General features: G+C 38.8%; 2 protein-coding genes across 2 annotated transcripts; both read left to right on the forward strand.

Moving 5' to 3' along the window:
• Window positions 1-13309: 13309 nt before the first annotated feature.
• On the forward strand, window positions 13310-14254 carry LOC109569348 (olfactory receptor 51I1). Its single transcript, XM_019974686.2, has one exon. It carries the CDS (start codon window positions 13310-13312, stop codon window positions 14252-14254), a length of 945 nt encoding a protein of 314 aa, XP_019830245.2.
• A 7521-nt stretch (window positions 14255-21775) lies between these two features.
• Window positions 21776-22912, forward strand: LOC109568900 (olfactory receptor 51L1-like). Its single transcript, XM_019974265.2, has one exon. It carries the CDS (start codon window positions 21962-21964, stop codon window positions 22910-22912), a length of 951 nt encoding a protein of 316 aa, XP_019829824.2. The 5' UTR covers window positions 21776-21961.
• The last annotated feature ends 2719 nt before the right edge of the window (window positions 22913-25631 follow it).

Raw genomic sequence — 25631 nt, forward strand, 5'->3', positions numbered from 1 at the left:
ATCAGTCCTGAATATTCATTGGAAGGACTGATGCTGAAGCTGAAATTCCAATACTTTGGCCACATGATATGAAGAACTGACTAATTTAAAAAGCCCCTGATGCTAGGAAAGATTGAAGGCAGGAGGAGAAGGGGATGAAAGAGGATGAGATGGTTGGATGGCATCACCGGCTTAATGGACATGAGTTTGAGTAAACTCTGAGAGTTTGTGGACAGGGAGGCCTGGTGTGCTGTGGTCAATGGGTTTGTAGAGTCAGACACAACTGAACTGAACTGAATTTCTTTACAGAATTTTGCTGTTTTTTGTCAAACCTCAACATGAATCAGCCATAGGTATACATATACCCCCTCCCTTTTGAACCTCCCTCCCATCTCCTTTCCCATCCCACCCCTCTAGGTTGATACAGAGCCCCTATTTGAATTTCCTGAGCCATACAGCAAATTCCCATTGGCTATCTATTTTACCTATGGTAATGTAAGCTTCCATGTTATTCTTTCCATACATCTCACCCTCTCCTCCCCTCTCCCCATGTCCATAAGTCCATTCTCTTTGTCTGTGTCTCATTTGCTGCTCTGTAAATAAATTCTTCAGTAGTATTTTTCTAGATTCTGTATATATTCATTAGAGTACAGTATTTACCTTTCTCTTTCTGACTTACTTCACTCTGTATAATAGGTTCTGGGTTCATCCACCTCATTAGAACTGACTCAGATGCATTCTTTTTAATGGCTGAGTAATATTACATTGTGTATATATACAACTACTTCTTTATCCATTCATCTGTTGATGGACATCTAGGTTACTTCCATGTTCTAGCTATTGTAAATAGTGCTGCAGTGAACAATGGGATACATGTGTCTCTTTCAATTTTGGTTTCCTCAGGATATATGCCTAGGAGTGGGATTGCTGGGTCATATGGTGATTTTATTCCCAGTTTTTTAAGGAATCTCCATACCATCTTCCATAGTGGCTGTATTAATTTACATTCCCACCAACAGTGCAAGAGCATTCCCTTTTCTCCACATCCTTTCCAGCATTTATTTTTTGTAGACTTTTTGATGTTGGCCATTCTGACTGGTGTGAGGTGATATCTCATTCTAGTTTTGACTTGCGTTTCTTTAGTAATGAGCAATGTGGACCATATTTTCATGTGTTTGTTAGCCATCTATATGTCTTCTTTGGAGAATTGTCTGTTTAGGTTTTTCCCCACTTTTTGATTGGGTTGTTTGATTTCTGGTATTGAGTTGTATGAACAGCTTGCATACTTTAGAGATTAATCCTTTGTAAGTTTTTTCACTTCTGTTATTTTCTCCCATTCTGAGGGTTGTCTTTTCACCTTGCTTATAGTTTCCTTTTTTGTGCAAAAGAGTTTAAGTTTAATCAGGTCCCACTTGTTCACTTTTGTTTTTATTTCCATTACTCTGGGAAATGGGTCATAGAGGATCTTACTTTCATTTACATCATCAAGTGTTCTGCCTATATTTTCCTCTAAGAGTTGTATAGAGTTTGGTCTTACATTTAGGTCTTTAATCCATTTTGAGTTTATCTTTGTGTATTGTGTTAGGAAGTGTTCTAATTTCATTATTTTACATGTAGCTGTCCAGTTTTCCCAGCATCATTTATTGAAGAGGCTGTCTTTGTCTGGGAAAAGGAGACTTCAAACACAGTAAGTTAAAAAATAGTAATAATAAGGCAGAGAAATACTATACAAATGAAGGAACAAACTAGAAACACAGAAGTCTAAATAAATGAAGAGCAAATAGGCAAACTACTTGAAAAAGAATTCAGAATAATGATAGTAAAGATGATCAAAAATCTTGAAAACAGAATGGAGGCAATGCAAGAATCAATCAACAAAGACCTAGAATAATTAAAGAATAAACATACAGAGACAAATAACACAATTACTGAAATTAAAAATACTTTAGAAGGAATCAATAGCAGAATATCTGAAGCAGAAGAATGAATCAGTGAGTTGGAAGATAAAATGATAGAAATAACTTCTGAAGAGCAGAATAAAGTAGAAAGATTTAAAAGAACTGAGGACAGTCTCAGAGACCTCTGGATAATATCAAATGCACCAATATTTGAATTACAGTGGTCCCAGAATAAGAAGAGAAGAAGAAAGCATATAAGAAAAATTTTGAAGAGATTATAATTGAAAATTTCTGCAACATGGAAAAGGAAATAGTCAACCAAGTCCAAGAGGCACAAAGAGTCCCATACATGATAAACCCAAGGAGAAACACACCAAGACACATACTAATCAAACTAAAACAGACTAAACACAAAGAAAGAATATTAAAAGCAGCAAGGGAAATGCAACAAGTAACATACACTTAAAGTTGATTTTTCAGCAGAAGCTCTGCAGGCCAGAAGGGAATTTCAGGATATATTTAAAGTACTGAAAGGGAAAATCTACAACCAAGATTACTGTACCTGGCAAGGATCTCATTCAAAATTGATAGAGAAATAAAAAGCTTTTCAGACAAGTAAAAGTTAAGAGAATTCATTACCACCAAACTAGCTTTACAACAAATGTTAAAGGGACTTATATAGTCAAGAAATACAAGAGAAGAAAAAAGATCTACAAAATCAACCCCAAACAATGAAGAAAATGGCAATAGGAATATATATATCAATAATTAGTTTAAATGCAAATGGATTAAATGCTCCAACCAAAAGACACAGACTGGCTGAATAGACACAAAAAGAAAATCCACATATATGCTGTCTACAAGAAACCCACTTGAGACCTAAAGACAAATAAACACTGAAAGTGAGAGGATGGAAAAATATATTCCATGCAAATGGAAAGCAAAAGAAAGCTGGAGTGGCAATCCTCATGTCAGACAAAATAAACCTTAAAGAAGATTACAAGAGATAAGGAAGGACGCTACATAATGATAAAGGGATCAATCCAAGAGGAAGACATAACAATTGTAAATATCTATGCACCCAACATAAGAGCACCTCAATACATAAGACAAACACAGACATAAAAGGAGAAATTGACAGTAACACAATAATAGTAGGAGACTTTAACACCCGACTCACAACAATGGACAGATCATCAAAACAGAAAATTAAGAAGGAAACACAAGTCTTAAATGGTACATTAGATGAAATGGATCTCATTGATATCTTCAGGACTTTCTATGCAAATGCACAATACACCTTCTCGAGTACACATGGAACATTCTCCAAGATAGACCACATCTTGGCTCACAAATCAAACTTTGGTAAATTCAATAAAATTGAAATCATATCAAGCATCTTCTCTGACCACAATGCTATGAGACTAGATATCAATTAAAAGAAAAAAAAGCTGTAACAAACACAACCACATGGAGATAAAACAACATGTTTCTAAATAACTGACAGGTTACTGAAGAAATCAAAATGAAAATAAAAAATTTCTAGAAACAAATGATAATGAAAACTCAAAACCTATGGGATGCAGCAAAAGCATTTCTAAGAGGGAAGTTTATAGCAATACAATCCTACATCAAGAAACAACAAAAACATCGAATAGAGAGCCTAACTTTACACCTAAAACAACTAGAAAAAGAAGAAGAAAAACTCCCCAAAATTATTAGAAGGAAAGAAATCATAAAGATCCAAGCAGAAATAAATGAAAAAGATATGAAAGAAACAATAATAAAGATTAATAAAAGCTGGTTCTTTGAGAAGATAAACAAAATCAACCAACCTTTAGCCAGACTCATCAAGAAAAAAAGAAGAATCAAATCAGCAAAATTAGAAATAAAAAAGAGGTTACAACAGACAATGCAGAAATACAAAGTATTATAAGAGATTATTATCAAGAGCTATATGGTAATAAAATAGATAACCTGGAAGAAATGGACAGATTCTTAGAAAAGTTCAATCTTCTAAGACTGAACCAGGAAGAAATAGAAATTATAAAGAATCCAATTACAAGCATTGAAATTGAAGCTGTGATCAAAAATCTCCCAGAAAAGAAAAGCCCAGGATCATACGGCTTCACAGGAGAATTCTATCAAACATTTAGAGAAGAGCTAATAATGCCTATCCTTCTAAAACTCAAAGAACTGAGTGGAAGAAACACTTCCAAACTAATTCTACAAGGATATCATCACCCTGATACCAAAACCAGACAAAGACTGCACAAAAAAAGAAAACTACAAGCCAATATTACTGATAAACATAGATGAAAAAATTTTGAACAAAATTTTAGCAAACAGAATTCAGCAACACATCAAAAAGCTCATACACCATGATCAAGTTGGGTTTATTTGAGCGATGTAAGGATTCTTCAATACACGCAAATCAATCAATGTGGTACACCATATTAACAAATTGAAAGATAAACATCATATGATAATCTCAATAGATATAGAAAAAGCCTTTGACAAAATTCAGCACCCATTTAAGATTAAAACTATTCAAAAAATGGGCATACAAGGAAGCTACCTAAACATAGTAAAGGCCATGTATGATAAGCCTATCAGATCAGATCAGATCAGATCAGTCGCTCAGTCGTGTCCGACTCTTTGCGACCCCATGAATCGCAGCACACCAAGCCTCCCTGTCCATCACCAACTCCCAGAATTCACTGAGACTCACCTCCATCGAGTCAGCGATGCCATCCAGCCATCTCATCCTCTGTCGTCCCCTTCTCCTCCTGCCCCCAATCCCTCCCAGCATCAGAGTCTTTTCCATTGAGTCAACTCTTCCCATGAGGTGGCCAAAGTACTGGAGTTTCAGCTTCAGCATCATTCCTTCCAAAGAAATCCCAGGGCTGATCTCCTTCATAATGGACTGGTTGGATCTCCTTGCAGTCCAAGGGACTCTCAAGAGTCTCCTTCAACACCACAGTTCAAAAGCATCAATTCTTCGGCACTCAGCCTTCTTCACAGTCCAACTCTCACATCCATACATGACCACTGGAAAAACCATAGCCTTGACTAGACAGACCTTTGTTGGCCAAGTAATGCCTCTGCTTTTGAATATGCTATCTAGGTTGGTCATAAATTTCCTTCCAAGGAGTAAGCATCTTTTAATTTCATGGCTGCAGTCACCATCTGCAGTGATTTTGGAGCCCAGAAAAATAAAGTCTGACACTGTTTTCACTGTTTCTCCATCTATTTCCCATGAAGTTGTGGGACCGGATGCCATGATCTTCATTTTCTGAATGTTGATTTAAGCCAACTTTTTCACTCTCCACTTTCACTTTCATCAAGAGGCTTCTGAGTTCCTCTTCAATTTCTGCCATAAGGGTAGTGTCATCTGCATATCTGAGGTTATTGATATTTCTCCCGGCACTCTTGATTCCAGCTTATGTTTCTTCCAGTCCAGCATTTCTCATGATGAAATCTGCATAGAAGTTAAATAAGCAGGGTGACAATATAGAGCCTTGAAGAACTCCTTTTCCTATGTGGAACCAGTCTGTTGTTCCATGTCCAGTTCTAACTGTTGCTTCCTGACCTGCATACAAATTTCTCAAGAGGCAGATCAGGTATTCCCATCTGGTATTCCCATCTCTTGAAGAATTTTCCACAGTTTATTGTGATCCACACAGTCAAAGGCTTTGGCATGATCAATAAAGCAGAAATAGATGCTTTTCTGGAACTCTTTTGCTTTTTCCATGATCCAGCAGATGTTGGCAATTTGATCTCTGGTTCCTCTGCCTTTTCTAAAACCAGCTTGAACAGCAGGAAGTTCCCGGTTTACATATTGCTGAAGCCTGGCTTGGAGAATTTTGAGCATTACTTTACTAGCGTGTGAGATGAGTGCAATTGTGTGGTAGTTTGAGCATTCTTTGGCATTACCTTTCTTTGGGATTGGAATGAAAACTGACCTTTTCCAGTCCTGTGGCCACTGCTGAGTTTTCCAAATTTGCTGGCATATTGAGTGCAACACTTTCACAGCATCATCTTTCAGGATTTGGAATAGCTCCACTGGAATTCCATCACCTCCACTAGCTTTGTTCATAGTGATGCTTTCTAAGGCCCACTTGACTTCACATTCCAGGATGTCTGGCTCTAGGTGAGTGATCACACCATCGTGATTATCCGGGTTGTGAAGACCTTTTTTGTACAGTTCTTCTGTGTATTCTTGCCATCTCTTCTTAATATATTCTGCTTCTGTTAGGTCCATACCATTTCTGTCCTTTATCGAGCCCATCTTTGCATGAAATATTCCTTTGATATCTCTGATTTTCTTGAAGAGATCCCTAATCTTTCCCATTCTGTTGTTTTTCTCTATTTCTTTGCATTGATTGCTGAAGAAGGCTTTCTTATCTTTTCTTGCTATTCTTTGGAACTCTGCATTCAGATGTTTATGTCTTTCCTTTTCTCCTTTGCTTTTCACTTCTCTTCTTTTCACAGCTATTTGTAAGGCCTCCCCAGACAGCCATTTTGCTTTTTTGCATTTCTTTTTCATGGGAATGGTCTTGATCCCTGTCTCCTGTACAATGTCACGAACCTCATTCCATAGTTCATCAGGCACTCTATCTATCAGATCTAGGCCATTAAATCTATTTCTCACTTCCACTGTATAATTATAAGGGATTTGATTTAGGTCATACCTGAATGGTCTAGTGGTTTTCCCTACTTTCTTCAATTTCAGTCTGAATTTGGCAATAAGGAGTTCATGGTCTGAACCACAGTCAGCTCCTGGTCTTGTTTTTGCTGACTGTATAAAGCTTCTCCATCTTTGGCTGCAAAGAATATAATCAATCTGATTTCAGTGTTGACCATCTGGTGATGTCCATGTATAGAGTCTTCTCTTGTGTTGTTGGAAGAGGGTGTTTGTTATGACCAGTGCATTTTCTTGGCAAAACTCTGTTAGTCTTTGCCCTGCTTCATTCCATATTCCAAGGCCAAATGTGCCTGTTACTCCAGGTGTTTCTTGACTTTCTACTTTTGCATTCCAGTCCCCTATAATGAAAAGGACATCTTTTTTGGGTGTTAGTTCTAAAAGATCTTGTAGGTCATCATAGAACCATTCAACTTCAGCTTCTTCAGCATTACTGGGTATAGACTTGGATTACTGTGATATTGAATGGTTTGCCTTGGAAACGAACAGAGATCATTCTGTCATTTTTGAGACTGCATCCAAGTACTGCATTTCAGACTCTTTTGTTGACCATGATGGCCACTCCATTTCTTCTGAGGGATTCCTGCCCACAGTAGTAGATATAATGGTCATCTGAGTTAAACAAGCCTATAGCAAACATTATTCTAAATGGTGAACAACTGAAAGCATTCCCCCTAAGATCAGAAACAATACAAGGGTGTCCACTTTTACCACTATTATTCAACATACTTCTGGAAGACCTAATTACCACAATCAGAGAAGAAAAGGAAATAAAAGGAATCCAGATCAGAAAAGAAGAAGTACATCCCTCACAGTTTGGAGATGACATGATACTGTACATAGAAAACCCTAAAAATAGTATCAGAAAATTATTAGAGCTAATCAGAGAATTTTGCAAAGTTTCAGGATACAAAATCAACACACAGAAATCACTTGCATTTCTATATATTAACAATGAAAAATCAGAAAGAGAAATTAAGGAATCAATCCCATTCACCATTACAACAAAAAGAAATATCTAGGAATAAACTTATCTAAGGAGAAAAATAAAACTGTATACAGAAAATTAGAAGACACTAATGAAAGAAATCAAAGACAATATAAATAGATGGAGAGACATTCCATGTTCCTGGGTATGAAGAATCAATTTTGTGAAAATGATTATACTACCAAACACAATCTACGGATTCAATGTGATCCCTATCAAATAACCAATGGCATTTTTTCCACAAAACTAGAACAAAAATTTTCACAATTCATATGGAAACACAAAAGACCTAGAATAGCCAAAGCAGTCTCGAGAAATAATATTGGAGCTGGAGGAATCAACCTTCCTGACTTCAGATTATACTACAAAGCTAGAGTCATCAAAACCATATGGTACTGGCACAAAAACAGAAATGTAGACCAATGAAAGAAAATAGAAAGCCCCGAAATAAACCCATGCATCTATGGGTACTTTATTTCTGCTTTTTAATATGCTGTCTAGGTTGGTCATAGCTTTCCTTCCAAGGAGCAAGCGTCTTTTAATTTCATGGCTGCAGTCACCATCTGCAGTGATTTTGGAGCCCAAGAAAATAAAGTCTGTCACTGTTTCCATCGTTTACCCATGTATTTGCCATGAAGTGATGATACTGGATTTCGTGATTTGCTGATATTAGAGTCTGGGATATCCTTCAAGTAATAAGTGGAGCCCTGTGATATGGAGAAGAATCACAGAGAGTGAGAGGTGAATCCTTGGTATAGCATAGAGGCAGAATTCATCCACTCACCTCAGTCTTGTTATATCACTAGAACTGTAAAATACATGATCTCCTATGGACTTTTACCTTCATAGTGAGAACGATGTAAGGTATCAAGTCACTGAGGTCTGAAAAATCACAGTTGGACTTGGTTTTTAGAAATAGAGTTTCTATCGTATATAATAATCTTTTCTCTCAAAGCCAGATAGCCAGATTATCTTGGAGTTATTTCAAAATTGGCATACATTCAAAACATAACCTATAACCTGACTCAAGTAGAATCGATGATTCTTTATTCATAACGTTGTTCATTTCTGCCATAAAAGCAGCAATCATAGTGTTATAGCTGTTCCTGTGTGGTTCTGTAGCCTTGATTGCAGAGAAAGCAGTGTAGCGGAAGAACCAGATACCCCTACGATGGAGCACAGGTATGACCCAGAGTACTGATTTGTTCACCATAAATGGCTAACCTTGGGATAAAACGAGCTGCAGTTGAGAAATTTGATTCTTGTCTTTAATCATATGAAAAGGTATCAGTTATGTTAAATACATAAAATTGATCTCATAGTTATATAGAAGATGTTCAGGGTTGGTTTAAAATAGGTCTTGAGATCATTTATATCAGATTGAATTTTCATTGCAGTTGAATGGGGTTTGTGCTTGCTGAAGAATGGTCTATGTCCAGCAAAATCTTGTGTGTGTGTGTGTGTGCACAGATGTGGGATCAGTGACTATTGCATTGGAGAATTGTAGGAACATATTTGTTTCTATCTGTTTGTATATATATGGACCTAAAAGAGACAATGTAAATGTTAGTAAATAAATGGCTGAATGTGCCTAAGGGTGTATCTGTGGGGAGGAAGGGTCTCAGAATGTCTATGATGCATCTTTGTATGCATAAGTAAGTGTGCATTCCTTGGCCAAGGAAGGATTAACATAGTAAAGGATAACATAGTAATGGATATAGATAGAGACATTAGTGCTGTTGAGGCTGAGAAGCTTCTCCTGGGAGCAGTCCTCCTATGGCCAATCCATTACTCACTGACACCACCCTCCCCATTATTTTCACTCTCCCTCCTCCCATCACAAACAAACAAGCTTAGTGGTTTGATATATTTATGAGTCACAGAAGACTGGGCTGATGCTGCTCAGCCTGTGGGATCCACAGACCACTGCCTCCAGTTACAGGGAAGAGTTGTCTGCTATCCAGTGAGTGCCACCTCCTTCAGATTGCTCATCAGGGCTCCTTATCGAGAACTTATGCCAAACTTTAACACTCTTACTGTGACTCCAGGCAGACTCAGACCCTCATACTCTCTAGACATTAGATAACTAGCTTCTCTTCCAAAGCCCATGATTATAAACCCTGATGCCCGGTTGCCATCTGAATGAAAATCCTAGTACCAAACCACACGTTTAGATTAAGGGACTGATTCATCAAATCTAGATTTTGTGTTGATGGTATCCATATTTTTTCCCCTACAATTTGAATTATTGTGTCCTATACCTAACTCTTGGGTGTGCAGCTGGTGAAAATCAAGAACCAAATGAACTGAAGTCATTGAACAATGAAGTCAATTTTAGCTGGATTTTCATAATTAAGTATACCATGGGAACATAATTGATTAGGATATTACTGTGAGTCTGTTAATGCACTTATAGCACTGTGTGTGTGCACATGTGTACTTATGTGTATACCTTCAGGTGGGTATAAACATGGGAGGATATCTGCAACATACCATGTAATACCATTGAGGTATTATTAAATTTTGTGATTGTGCTAGTGTTATTTGAGCAAGGGACTACGCAATAGTTTCTATCTGTGTGGTGTGAGGTAGTGCTTATGACTACCTGGGGGTATACATGTGCACAGGAGTGTATTCATTGGTACCTTTATGTGACTGTGTATAAGTATACATGCTCATATACATGCTGTGCAAAAGAAGTACATTGCTTATACCTGTTTATTTTTTTTTTCTACATTTATGCCTAGATTAGTTATATTTAGCAAGACTTAACTGACACCTCTTTGGTCAAAGCAAAGAAAAATTTGTTGCTGGGTGGTGACAAATCATGTTTTCCTTGGGGGAGACATTTTCAAAGTTACCTTCCATAGTGAGGAAAATCTGAAACATTGTGAAATATGCCCTTCTGGACTACATAAATTTGCACACCAGGGATTAAGGACAGTGGGGTAAACCTGTCTTATGAAGAATCCTGCATGTTTGTTGATCCTCTAAGAGTTTTTCCATTTCCCCAAGATCTAGAAATAATCTTGGAATGAAGATGATAAAAAAGTAGATACAAGAGAGGTTGTATCTAAGATGACTTTTTAGAGACATCAACTTTTAAACCTAGGTGAGGAGGAAGAGAAAAGTTTACAGGAGAAGTAAGAAAAAGAAATCCTATTTATTAAAAGTTTCCTGGCAACCCACTCCAGTATTCTTGCCTGGAGAATCCCATGGATGGAGGAGCCTTGTGGGCTACAGTCCATGGGGTTGCAAAGAGTCGGACATGACTGAGCGACTTCACTTTCACTTTGAATTCTCAGTTGAAAAGGAGGGAAACCAAATAAATATAATTCCGTCTTATGGTCCATGTACTTTCATGATTATTACTGATATCAGGGCATCTCCATCCTCTAGTCACCATCTACTTTTACTGATTTTACTAAGAGGGATAGGAAGATGATGGAAACTAGAAAAGTCAAAGAAATATGGGACTTAACCATTTCTAAATTTCAAAGCAGTTTTATCTTATTTTTTAATTTTAAATATAGATTTTCTAGCTTTATTGAACTATTACTGACATATTACATATGTAAACTTAACACAATGTGAGGATTTGGTAAGCAAATGTATTGCAAAATGATCACCATAATGAAGTTAGTTAGCACCTCTATTTCCTTACATAATTATCAGTTTTTTTAATGTGGTGATAATATTTAAGATCTACTTTTTTAAAGGCTTTACTATGTATATTTGTAGTAATGGTTTTGTCACTAAGTCATGTCTGACTCTTGTGATTCCATGGACTGTAGCCCACCAGGCTCCTCTGTCCATGGGATTTCCCAGTCAAGAATACTGAAGTGGGGGATCTTCCAGACCCAGGGATCAAACTCCTGTCTCTTGCATTGCAGAAGTATCCTTTTATGCCTGAGCTACAAGGGAATCCTAAGTATGCCTATTACAGAATTATTAATTATAGTCAACATGCATTTTATAGCTGGAAGTCTGCACCTTTTTATTAGCATCATGCATCTTTCCTCCAACACTGCCACAGACCCCTGGAAACCACTGTTCTACTCTTTACAGAGTGAACCTTTAATTTTGAGCTATCTGTTCCAGAGAAATATAGTTACAGAGATATTTTGGATAAAAACTGGAAAGAAGTCCTTTATGCATGGTTTCTTAATTTTTACTATTCTGACTATTGATTTCTTTTCCAGGAGTTAGGCTGGAAAAGGACAAAGACAGAGAAAGAGGAATCAATAAAGAAGGTAGAGATGAAAATGCCAAGGAAGGAGGAAAATTAGGGAAATGCTTCTGAAGTAAGAAGGCAGTTCTAAAAGGATGAGTTACCAACAATGTTAACTCTCATAGGAAAGTCAAATAGATTAAGAAAGAGAATGTTTTCATTAGATTTGGTGACAAAGAGGTCACTAATAACCACACAGAAATTAGTTTCAATTGGGAAGGTGCAGTGTGGAAGCCACAATACAGTATATCAAGCACTGATAAGGCAGTCTTTAAGATCAAATCCTTGAATCTGGGGATCTCAGAATGGATTGGAAAAACAGACATACAAACAAGCTCCCCTTCCTTGGCATCTAGAGAGACAGGGTCTCAAGAAGTTTGACTATGAATTGAGAAAGAATAACAGCATGGAAGCTAGAGAAGGAAAGTTATGTTTCTATGACGGGATAATCTTGTATGTGCTTATTGGTTGATGGGAAAGAGATAGAAAGTGAGAGGTTGAAGATACAGTACAACAGACTAATGGAAGAGGTCTCTGAGTGACATGGCAAGAAACACAATCCTAAAGGTGGAGGGCCTGGGCTTGGGAAAGAGACATTTTTTTCTCAGAAAACAAGGGCTAGCTGAGAGCAAGTTAAAGTTTTTGGTAGTGGTAAATAATCTCACTCTGTCTCCTCTTTCTTCCCCAATAAAGCACTTGCTTCTTTGACTTTATCCAGCTGCACACCCAATTTGATTATAGAATTTATCAGTGGTTACAGTGTATTGTGTGAATGTGAAAGAGAGGCAAAGAGAAGATAAAGATACCAGTCCTAGAGGGAGGGTAGGTCAGGAAAGCAGTGAGGAAGGAAGAGCTAATAGATAAAGAGAAGAAGGTGAAAGAATGGTTAAAACTTTGAAAGCAAGATCATGGGGTGAGAAGGTAAGATTATTGGTAGGTGGAAGGCTATGGTCAGAAGCTAAAAAAAAAAAAAAAATAGAATTTAAGACTTCAAAGTGACAAGGAGGTTGACGTAAAGTCTGAGTAAAGTTATCGAAGCTGTAATTTTCTAGCTGTAGAGGTTTCATCTTTGCCACCTACAAAAGGTTTCCCAGAGACAAGGACAGTGTTTCCTTTTCCCTGTACATCTTAATTCCTAATTTTTTCTCAAAATTTCCAGAATATGTTTTCTAGGGTGAGATGGTGAAGTGAAGGAATACTGGAGTTTTAAGTGAGAATTAGGAAACTTTCTCATATAACCTCCCGTCATGTCACCTTGCTTTTGCTCACTTGTTCATGATACCTTCATGGAGTTTATAACATGGTCGTGAGAGGGAACTGGGCTCTGGTGAGTCAGAGTAGAACTCAGTTGTTATCCTCAAAATCTAACGGAGGAAGTAGGACCAGAAGCCAACACTTTCAATCTCTGACCTTTTGTGTTGGAGACAGGATGTCTGAAAAAGAGTGAAGAACATTCCCACACACCCTCTTGGGCATATACCCCATCTGTGTTCTTACATCTGCCTGCCATGTTAGGCCTCAATGGCACCCCCTTCCAGCCAGCCACACTCCAGCTAACAGGCATCCCTGGGATGCAGACAGGTCAAGCCTGGGTTGCTCTGGTTTTCTGCATCCTCTACCTGATTTCCATCATAGGCAACCTCACCATCCTTGCTTTGGTGACTCGAGAGCCTACTCTCTACCAGCCCATGTACTACTTCCTCTCTATGCTCTCTCTCAATGATCTGGGAGTGTCCTTCTCTACACTTCCCACCGTGCTTGCTACCTTCTGCTTCAACTATCGTCATGTTGACTTTGATGCCTGCTTGGTTCAGATGTTCTTCATTCATACTTTTTCTTTCATGGAATCAGGCATACTGCTAGCCATGAGCTTTGATCATTTTGTGGCTATTTGTGACCCACTACGCTATGCAACTGTGCTCACCAACAACCGCATCTTGGCTATGGGCCTAGGCATCATTGCCAAAAGTTTCACCACTCTCTTCCCTTTCCCCTTTCTGGTGAAACGACTGCCCTTCTGCAAAGGCAATGTTTTACATCACTCGTACTGCCTCCATCCAGATCTCATGAAAGTGGCATGTGGAGATATCCATGTTAATAACATCTATGGGCTCTTTGTGGTTATTTTTACCTATGGCATAGACTCAACTTTTATCCTGCTTTCTTATACATTGATCCTGAGAGCCGTGCTGGCAATTGCATCCCGGGAGCAGCGGTTCAAAGCTCTCAACACCTGCATGTCCCACATCTGTGCAGTACTGGCTTTTTATGTGCCTATAATTGCTGTCTCCATGATCCACCGCTTCTGGAAAAGTGCCCCACTTGTTGTTCATGTCATGATGTCAAATGTCTACCTGTTTATACCCCCCATGCTCAACCCCATCATTTACAGTGTGAAGACAAAGGAGATACGCAGAGGGATCCGTCAAGTCTTCTGTAAGTCTTGGGGCTGAAGAATGCTGCAGACCCTGCGAGAACCATTTTGGAGGAAGGACTGGGACTTTTTCTGACTTTAGGAATGTTAAAACAAGGAAAAGAACCAGGATCTTGATAGCTGTGAATATGGAACTAATAAAAGAACATTGGACTCAAGAAAATGACATATGTATTGAACACTTACTCTATGAAAAACTTTGTGCTAGTTGCTAGCAATGTTATAATGATGAATAAGACATACTCTTAAGAGATAGATGTATCAAGGGAAAAACATAAAAATAAAGATGCCCTGAAATATATTTGACATATGTGAAAATATTGGAAGCTCCACAGTGCAATTATCCTTGAACACAATTCTACTACCAAGAATGAGGAAATGATACACTGAAGACAAAATTCAGTGGAAGTCTGGGACTTCGTTGGGAGGAAAAGGGCACTTTCCATGTGGCACTAGTAATAAAGAACCTGCCCACCAATGAAGGAGATGTGGGTTCTATCTCTAGGTTAGGAAGATCTCCTGGAGGAGGGCATGACAATCCACTCCAGTATTCTTGTCTGGAGAACCCCATGGACAGAGAAGCCTGGTGGGCTACAGTCCATAGGGTCACACATATTTGAACATGACAAAAACAACTTAGCACACATGGGGGAGAAAGGGCCCATTGGTTTGTGGGAATAAATATTTTTTTTCTATGTTTGTGAGGTAGACTATGAAGGAAGAGAAGGGATATGGTAGTTGGTCAGGGTGGCAGAAAGACAGGAAAGTAATGATCTTTGCATAACAAACTACTTGAGAAAAAAAGATTTAGGCAAGCATATTTAAACCTTTACTACTCCAAGTGTGGTCCAGTGAACAACAGAATTGTTGTATCTGGTGGTTTGTTAATGAAACAGAATCTTAGACCCTGAACAAGACCTACTGAATTCAAATTGCTTTTAATAAGACCTTGGGGTGATTAAATGTTGAGAGGCATAGTGTTTCTCTTTTTTAACCCCTCTAAGGTTATGGGTATCTAATGTGCAACAAAAATAACAAAGATCATGAATAATAAGAGTCTGAAAAACTAGTTCTCAAGGTGTGATTCCCAGACTAGTGTCATCAGCATTGTTTGGGAAATTTTTAGGCATACAAATTCTCAGGCCTTTCCTCAGATATCCTGATCAGAAACTCTTAGGTGGTGAGGTCCAGTAATATGTATTTTTAATAAGTCCTCCAAGCAAATCTGATATATATTACAGGTTGAAAACCTTTAAACTAGAATATTGGCTTAGACTATTTGGGAAAATTGCAAACAGCTTTGTTTAGACAAAGGGGAGGTTTCACACTAAGAAGCTCTGGAAACAAGATCGATCCTGAGAGACTGCTTAAGATTGTGTGTGTGCACTCAGTCGAACCGGATTCTTTGTGACCCCATGGGCTGTAGCCTCTCCAGACAAGAATAATGAAGTGTGAACCATTTCCTGCCCCAAGGATCTTCCAGACCCAGGGATCAAGCCTAGGTCTCTTGCATCTCCTGCATCAGCAGGTGGATTCTTTATCAACGCGCCACCTGGAAAGCCTAAGCTTGCAGGCGATTTTTAAAGCTGGAAGAAATTGAGTGCCTGACAACTAGGTGTAAGGTGTTGGTGGTAAAGGGATATACTGACTTATAGCCTCTTATCTCCACAAGGTGGTGCACATGGAACACAGAAATGACTTAAATGGGATGAACAATCTCCAGCCTCTTCACTAGCACTCAGGCTCCTGCCTCATCACTAGATTCCTGTCTTTTCTCGCAATTTCCACCTGCTAAGATCTCAACTAACCTGAAATCCTAAATTCAGGTAAAATCCAACTAGAAGGCTACCCTCTAAGAAAATACAATATAGAGGGGAAAATAATCAGATGGGTGTTACACTGAGATACAGAATCTTGCAAGAGTTCTTGGGGTGAGTGTTCCATGCATACAAGTCTCCTGATCAAGACCTCTTCTGAGACTTTTTTATTTTCTACAAACTCTATTAACTTCCTTCTAAAGTGTATATTCTTTTTCTAAAATGAGAAATTCTTAATGTGATTGTATTTTTCTGCACCAAACATGTACCTGCATTGTGCCTATCTTTTCTTTGCTCCATTGAAAAAATTTTTGATTTAAACACCACAAGACAAATTTATTTCCCTATTTAAGCTCTGTGGGGCAAAATGCTTCATGCTGCTGCTGCTGCTGCTGCTGCTAAGTCTCTTCAGTCATGTCCGACTCTGTGCAACCCCATAGATGGCAGCCCACCAGGCTCCCTGTCCCTGCTTCATCATTTTTCCATAAATGAAAGATAGTCACTTAGTCAAGTCCAACTCTATGGGACCCCATGGACTGTAGCCCACCAAGCTTCTCTGTCCATGGGATTCTAAAGGCAAGAATACTGGAGTGGATTGCTATGCCCTCCTGCAGGGGATCTTCCCAACCCAGGGATCAAACCTGTGTTTCCTGCGTTGCAGGCAGACTCTTTACCATCTGAGCCACCAGGGAAGCCCTAACTTGTAATAGATCCCTTTTGTTGGGATTTGCACAAACATTATGTTTGGCATTATCACTCTTGGAATGAACAAATACTATTTTCCCTGACTTCTTTTCTCATAAAATAGGGGCAGACACTAAGTCTCGAAAGAAGACTTTTCAAAAGTTGAAAAAGAGATAATGAAATGATAGTGAAACCTAAAATTTTACACCTAGCACAGTGTTTGATATACCCAATGTACGTGAATTAAATCAATAACCAAATGACTAGTTAAATAAATGAAAGACTGTATCAAAGATGATGCTTATTTCCAATTATGCTGCCTCTAATGACATAGTTAAGAGACATTTCCCTCTGGGTCTTCTCAAAGCCTAGATTCTCCTCACGAGGAACTTATTATGCTCAACCTGAGGCACCATTGTAGGTCTCTCTATTCTCCATAATTCTATGACCTTATTAATAAGACTGCTTTATACATTCTCTTTATTATATCTTCTCATTCCTAACCCATTAACTTTTACCTAGTGGATTCTACAGTGATGGAAAGCAGAAAGAGTTTTCAAACTGCTTATCTAAGATACATCAAAGTTCCACATGGAGAAGGAAAAATTTCTTCTATGTCCATATTTTGTTTCCATCCCTTAACCATCCCATGACTTGATAGAAAAAATAGAGAGATCTCCAACCATTCCTTCCCTCAGTACATCTTTACTCTGTCTGAAACTGAAACAAGGAGGAGGTCAAATGAAATACTTAATGGGAAGATCAGTTATTTGGAAAAATAAACTATTTGGAGTATCTGAAATTAGAACCTTTAGCAGAACTTCTAATGAGTATAATTACCACATGTAGTACAATCACATTTTTGAAGATCACTTTCTTGTTTTTATTTGAATCGCTTATAGACAGGATCTATTTTTTTTTTTTTTTTTTTTACAGATCAGGTACCAGTTTGAAGGAATACTAGTTTCATGAAATTATGGAGCTAGTAGATAGCACAGTTAGAGCTCAAACTCACATCTGTGTGACTTTGTAATCAGTAGTCTTTCAGTGGGGATGTCTCTCCTGGAGGAGATCTCAGTCTTGTAGAACTTGGTAGAGGGTTGGATTGGAGGTGATGAGAGTGGGAATTGAGCAGGAAATACCAGTTATAAGTGGATGGAGGTAGCCATGGTCATATGATCTGTTGGTTAAATCTTGGGAATAGCTCTGCACTTCAAGGTCTGTTTTCTTGGCTCTGAGTTCTGGAGTTTACCCATTGGGTCTATGCTTTAAATGGGTGTTCTCAGTCCTGTCCAGTTCTTTGTGGCCTCATGAACTGTAGCTCACTAGGTTCCTCTGTCCATGGAATTTTTCAGGCAAGAATATTGCAGCAGGTTTCCGTTTCCTTCTCCAGGGGATCTTTCTAACCCAGGGATCGAACCCATGTCTCTTATGTCTCCTAAATTGGCAGGCAGGTTCTTTACCACTAGTACCACTTGGGAAGCCCCCAAAGTGAAAGTGTTACATGCTCAGTCCTTGTGGACTCTTTGAGACCCCATGGACTGCAGTCTACCAGGCTCCTCTGTCCATGGAATTCTCCAAGGCAAGCATGCTAGAGTGGATTGCCATTCCCTTCTCCAGGGAGTCTTTCCAACCCAGGGATTGAACCCAAGTCTCACACATTGCAGGCAGATTCTTTACTCTCTGAGACACCATGTAGCTTCCCCCAAGGCTCAATGGTAAAGAATCCACCTGCAGTGCAGGAGACATTACTTTGACCCCTTGATTGGGAAGATCACCTGGAGAAGGAAATGGCAACTCCAGTATTCTTGTCTGAAAAATCCCATTACAAAGGAATCTAGGTGCACTACAGTCCAAAGGGTCACAAACAGTTGTCAGACATGCCTGAACACACACACGACAATTGTATACTATTTAGGGCTTCCCTGGTGGTTTAGAGGGTAAAGCTTTAGGTTCTGCCTAAAATGTGGATTTTAAGCCCCAAATTTGGGGATTTTAACTCTTGAGTTCTGTGCTGAGAGTTCTGATTTTGAGACTGGATAATTGGGATAGGAAGAATGCTGCTATGGAGCTTGGAGGAAAATTCTCCTCTTCATCGCAAGGAAGCAGTTGGAATTTTATTTTCTCTTGGAGAGAGGGCAGCGTCTCCAGGGATAGTTTTTTTTTTTTCCTCCTTCTGTTCCCAAGTGACATTTAATCCTCCTTTTCTTCCCCCTTTACCAACACAGTATCACATTCAGGCAAACTGAGACCCCAGAGGCTTTGGTGCTTAGGAACTCATATTCAGAGACATAAAGTTTACCTGTTTGAGGCTAGTACCTGCTTGAGGTTCATTCTGGAAACACTGTGAGCTCAGGTTCTTTGTCTTTCAAGCCAACTCTCCCTTCATTGAGCTCTTTCAGGTGAGTCTGAAATCTATTTGTATGAGCACAAGAAGTATATTTCGGTCTGTAATTCTCTCTGTGTCCCTGTGTGGTTCCCTCAGCCTCTCTCAAGTCTCTGTGTCTTTGAGTGAATTTCTGTCCATGCAAGTGTGTGCTTGTGTATTTGCTATCATTTGTTTGGCTTATGATGGAAGGGTTTAAAACAAATAAAAATAAAATTCCATTTTGTCGGATTCTTTTGTTGGATCAATTGAGATGATCTTGGTTGCTTTCCTTCATTCTATTAAGATGACATATCAGATTGATTGAATTTTGTCTGTTGACCCATTCTCAAATTCCAGGAATGGATCCCACTTGGTCAAAATGTATAACCCTTTCAATGGAAAAAAATTTTTAAAAAATTCCAAAATCTTAGTTTCATGTATATTTTCTTAAAAAAGGAAAAAACAAAGAGTAATATACCTTCCAGCACCAGGTGTCCTCCAGGACACCGCTTTCAGATAAGGCTACAGAGACGGCTCTATCAGTGAAGGACACATGGCAATCCTGTGACAGGGGCTGAGAGCTTGCCTCTGTTCTGTTCCACACAGAACCGAAGTCATGATATTGTCAGCATCACAGACCAGGAGAGATTTTGACCTCCTGGAACATCAGGCCCAAGGGCAGAAGGAGACTTGAAAGTGCCTTTAATCCCAGTTCAGCAGCTGCTGGAATTCTCCCCCCAGTATTTCCATCAATGGTTACACAATTGTGGCAACTGTTGCTTGAATATGTTCACTGACAAAAACTTATTGTCTCATCTAGTAGCTTTGACTCAGAAAAATCTTCCTCACCTGGATCCTAAATTGTCAACTTCATCTCCATCTGTCACGCACTACCTCTTACACCCATCCCTGTCCATCTCGGCTACAGTCTCTTCCTCTCAGAGAAAAAGCATCACTGGTTCCTTCAATGCTCTTTATATATGACTTGGTCCCTTCTGTCTCTGTGTGTGTTCCATTGGTTTAACTTTGATCTAGAGAATGGAACCCAGAACTGAATGTACTTCAGTTATGACCCTGAACAATGTGCTCATGCTTTTATTAATTCATGAATTCTTGAGCATGTCTTTGTGCTGGAAACATGAAGCAGCGGGAGGCAAGAAGGAACCAGACACAAGTTTACCTAAGATTCCAAGGGAGAACAAACGTGTAAAGGCACTTCTCATAAAACAAAGAGTATGTATAAAGTATTTTAAAGTCATAGATGAGGCTATTATTTCCACTCAAGTAGTAATAGGAAAAGCTTCAGATAAAATAAAGGTGTTGACTACAGCAGCAACCCACTCCAGTACTTTTGCCTGGAAAATCCCATGGATGGAGGAGCCTGGTAGGCTGCAGTCCATGGGGTTGCTAAGGGTCAGACATGACCGAGCGACTTCACTTTCACTTTTCACTTTCATGCATTGGAGAAGGAAATGGCAACCCATTCCAGTGTTCTTGCCTGGAAAGTCCCATGGACGGAGGAGCCTGGTAGGCTGCAGTCCATGGGGTCGCTAAGAGTTGGACACTACTGAGCGACTTCACTCTCACTTTTCACTTTCATGCATTGGAGAAGGAAATGGCAACCCACTCCAGTATTCTTGCCTGGGGAATCCCAAGGACGGGGGAGCCTGGTGGGCTGCCGTCTATGGGGTCACATAGAGTTGGACACGACTGAAGCAACTTAGCAGTAGCAGCAGCATGAATGGCAGTGGGAGTTCAAAAACAAGGAAGAGGAAGATCAAGCAAACTCCTAGTCTGCTTAGGAGGCAGGAAAAATAAATCTGTCTGCCATTCTCTACTTTGCTCTGCCTGTGAAGGTGAAGATGCTCAACTTTCCAATATCTCTACATTCTTCTTCCTTAAGTGGCTGCAATTTCAGAAGGCTGGCAGCTGGGTTTCATAGGAAGGACCACAGGACTTCCAGTTGAAAGAATTAGATTCTAGTCCCAATTTAGCCACTTAATGCCTTAAGGACAGTCACTTAACATGGTTGTTATGGGACTGAAATGAGGCAGCTTGGTAGAGAAACAGTTGCCCATCTGGTTATCCTTTCTAGCACACAAAGACTGAATTATTTTCCTGAAGCTGTGTGCTCCTGGGTGCTGTTGTTACTCTTTGCCATCACTCATGTTCCTCCATGCCTTGGGTCAGGGCTAGTGCTTATAAGCCTTCATTTTTACTCTTTGTGACAAATGAGGTCTGTCCATACATACATACCATACGATATCATGTTTACCTTTACAATGTCCATATGTAATAGATGTATTTTATTTTTCTGTTTTAGATATAGAAACACAGAGGCTTCGAAAGGTTAAGCTACCTGTTCAAGGTCACACTGCATGTAAACTGTAAATTGGGCTCCAAACTGAGGTCTGTGAGAATCCATTTGCAGAGCTCTGAAACACTGAACATATGAAGCTATTTTTTTTTTTGTTATTTCTTATATCTAAGTAAGAGAATATTATTATCTTTACAAGTTAAATCATGTATTAACTGATTGAGTATTGATTTTGACCCATTTCTGATTTATTCCAGTGCTTCTCAATTTTTAAATGATGCTATCTTTCATAAGATTGGGTAGTCTCAAATATCTCTTTTAGGCATAAGATTTTAGGGCTCTGGCTGTCAGGGGAATAGCAGGTGAGAATATTTTTACAAGGAATAATGTAGATGACTCCAATTTCCTCCATGTCTTTCCATTTCTCTCTTCTTCACACTTTGAGGTAGGCTGCTAAGGCAGAAGGCTTCATGGGTGGGAGTTAACTGATTTTTTTTTTTTTCAAGTGGCAGGTAAAGACTGATCACTGCTGTTGGTGACATGAAAGCTGAGAGCAATGAAAGTCTTGACCTCCTATCTGTCTTCCTGACTGGTATTCCAGGGTTGGAGGCCCAACATGGCTGGCTGTCCATCCCCTTCTTCACCATGTACATTGTAGCTATTGTGGGCAACAGCCTAATCATGGCAGCAGTGCAAGCAGATCCTGCCTTACATGAGCCCATGTACCTATTTCTCTCCATGTTGGCTGCCACTGAGGTGGGTGTCTCTGTGTCCACACTGCCTACTGTCATGGGCATTCTTTGGTTTGATGCCTTCCAGATTGACTTTGATGGCTGCCTTACCCAGATGTTCTTCATCCACACCTTCTCCTGCATGGAGTCAGGGGTCCTGCTGGCTATGAGTTATGACCGCTTTGTAGCCATCTACAATCCACTGCGCTACACAGCCATCCTCACCCTGCCCCGTATTGTCTCCATGGGTCTGGTCATTACACTGAAGAGTGTGACACTCATGGCTCCCCTTCCAGTCCTCTTGAGGTTACTGCCCTATTGCCACACTAACATCCTCTCCCACTCTTACTGCCTCCACTCAGATCTGATCCAGCTGCCTTGTGCTGACACTAAGCTCAATAGCATCCTGGGTTTGGCCATTGTCTTGGCCACTTTTGGACTGGACTCACTGCTGATTGTGGTCTCCTATATGCTGATTCTTTACACTGTGCTGGACATTGCTTCTGGGGAGGGACGGTGGAAGGCCCTCAATACGTGTATGTCACACATCTGTGTGGTACTTGTGTACTGTGTGCCTATGATTGGTGTGTCTGTGATGCATCGTACTGCCAAGCATGCCTCACCTCTGGCCCACACACTCATGTCCAGCATCTACCTCTTTGTCTCTCCTGTGCTCAATCCCATCATCTACAGTGTCAAGACCAAACCAATCCAACAGGGAATTGTCACCGTGCTTTCCTGCAAGAGAGAATTACTTTGAGTCATTCCAAGGGGGGAGGGACTTTGAATCAGTCCATAAACTCTGGTGGTGGTTCTTCTGTGAGCAAAGCTCCACACCAGGATTTCTGGGGAAGAATAGGAGTGAGAAATTCAAAGCATTGCCTCGGGCTTGAATCTGGATCATAGGAGTTACCTTGACCCCTTGCCATCTCACAAGTTATCAACAGAGGTGTGTCTGTATGTGCCCATGCATATGCCATCTCTGACAGTTATGATCAACTTGAGATCTTGAATGCCCTTTGCCTATTTTTCTCAAGGCTCACACCAAACAGTCTGACAAATAGGAAGTTACTTGTAGAGGCTTGAGACTTAATGATATTTGAATTGAAATATAACAAGTTCTTATTTTGATGGGTCAGACAGATATTAAAAATCTGCTCCCAATAAAAGACCATCCTAGTAACATGACTTTGAGCAAGACAAGTGTACTTTTTGGGTTGTCCCAGATAGTCGTGATTTACACTTATTTTTCTCAGCATCATTATTAATAGCAATCCCTTTTCCTCTCAAAAGTATCCTTGTTTAAACAGTAAATTTATGGTAAAACTACATATAAAACAACTTCCTTCGTGTTATATACGGAATCAGACTCTTCCCCCCAGCTTACTGTCCAGTGGTGTCTACTCTCAGACTATTCAGTCTGTTTAGAATAGCGGCTACCAAAATTTTATATGCCAGGAGATTCTGAGGATGAAGAACAGCTGCGTAAATGGCCTCAACTTAGGTATCAGGTAAAATATGAACAACCTTACACACCAGGTTTCAGATCTGAAAAATCCCAACAGAAACACCAACAGAATTCTGTTTTGATAGAGCTTTGGGTCCTGTTTTTCTGGTGTCTGGATATTTACATTCCCTTCTCCTCCTATCCTCACCATGACCTGAAGTAGGTATGCTTGTATCTTTCCTTCTGCTCCACCTCTTCTCTTTTACTGTCAGCAGAGTTCTAGTTGGCACTTCTTGCTTCTGCCTGTGGTTGTCTATGGTTTCCTGGAAACCTTTGGTCAAATCAGAGAGTACGTCTTCACACCTCCTAAATAATAGAGGTCTGTGTATGGTGGATTGATAGGCCTGTGCTGCTTGATCAGTAACTGGCCTCAGATCTCAGCCTCTCAGGCTTCAGGGCTTACAAATGCAAGGGAAATGTTTTTTTTTCACCGTATGCTATTCTTCCTGAGCTCGTTCACGTCATTAGGGTCACCTTTAACAGTGAACTTTTTGAAATGCTTGGTCTGTTTAAAATAGTGGCTACCAAATTTTTACATTCTCTATGTAAAATAATTAATAGGAAAAAATTAGGTATCCTTTTAGGCATTTTCAGGTTAAAACCTAAAATTTTATCATAGATTTACATAGATGTTGAACGCACATTTTGGATATATTGTAAATATACTGAGGCTTCCCTCGTGACTCAGATGATAAACAATCTGTCTGCATCCCAGAGACTCAGGTTTGATCCCTGGATTGGAAGATCCCCTGGAGAAGGGAATGGCAACCCACTCCAGGATTCTTGACTGAAGAATTCCATGAACAGAAGAGCCTGGCAGGCTGCTACAGTCTATGGGTTCACAAAGAGTTGGGCATAACTGAGAGACTAATGCTTCACTTTCATAAATATATCAAGTTAAAAATAAATTGTTATATCACAGTTTAAAATAACAAATGTAAACTAAATGCATATTTTGATAGCAGACATTATGAAGTTAAATATGCATGAACATATTCTTTAACATTCCATTCACATATTTTTATGTTAGTCCTTTTTCTCCTCAAACTCAAATTTTTATTTTACCTCCACCATAGAGTTTGTAATACATATAATATATTTTTCTGTTTGGAAAAATTTTAGTGGTTGCTCTTTCACAATACTTCCCAATAAATATATATATATATATATATATATATATATATTTAACTTTTTTTTTCTAATTTTATTTTATTTTTAAACTTTACATAATTGTATTAGTTTTTTATGTTTAAAATTTAGTCACACATAGAGTATTGTTCTAAAAATGTATTCTTTATTGAGTCATTTTTCTGATATTAATAGATAATTGATCAAAACAACATGAGCATAATTCAAATTTTTATATATTAATACTAAAATTTGATTTCAATCCATCTCTTAATGAGCTGCATGATTTTATTTTTCTTGGATCTGGAAAATATTTATTATTTATTAATAGAATGAGACATAGTTCAATAACAATTCTGTTACTATTTACTTTTTTCTTTTTCTGTAAATGTGAAAGCTGTTAAGTTTGGTAACATAAATGATAAAATGGTATTGGTACCATTTATCATTGCACAATATCATTTTTAATGCCTTTGGAATTAAATGATAAAAATCATATGATAATCTCATGAAAAATTATCTTAATGATATAATAAATGATATTTCCATTGGATCACTTTTTATTTTTGTTGATAACAGTAAAATTGATACCATTTGTCTTACACTAGAATATGCTACCCCATCATAAGTGTCATTCACTTCCTCAAAATCCATGTCAATATTTTCAGTAGTCCTTTTGATTGGTATCTCAGAAATGTTTACTATTTGGGATATACAATGGAAATATTAAATAGCTTTAAGAACTATGTCTATTCATATTTTTTCCTTTTTGAAAATTAAAAATTATTATTACTATTTAATTTTTGTAAAGTGAGAAAATAAGATTGTAGAAAGGAAAAAAAAA

Source organism: Bos indicus, chromosome 15 (assembly GCF_029378745.1).
Source record: "Bos indicus isolate NIAB-ARS_2022 breed Sahiwal x Tharparkar chromosome 15, NIAB-ARS_B.indTharparkar_mat_pri_1.0, whole genome shotgun sequence".
NCBI lineage: Eukaryota > Metazoa > Chordata > Mammalia > Artiodactyla > Bovidae > Bos > Bos indicus.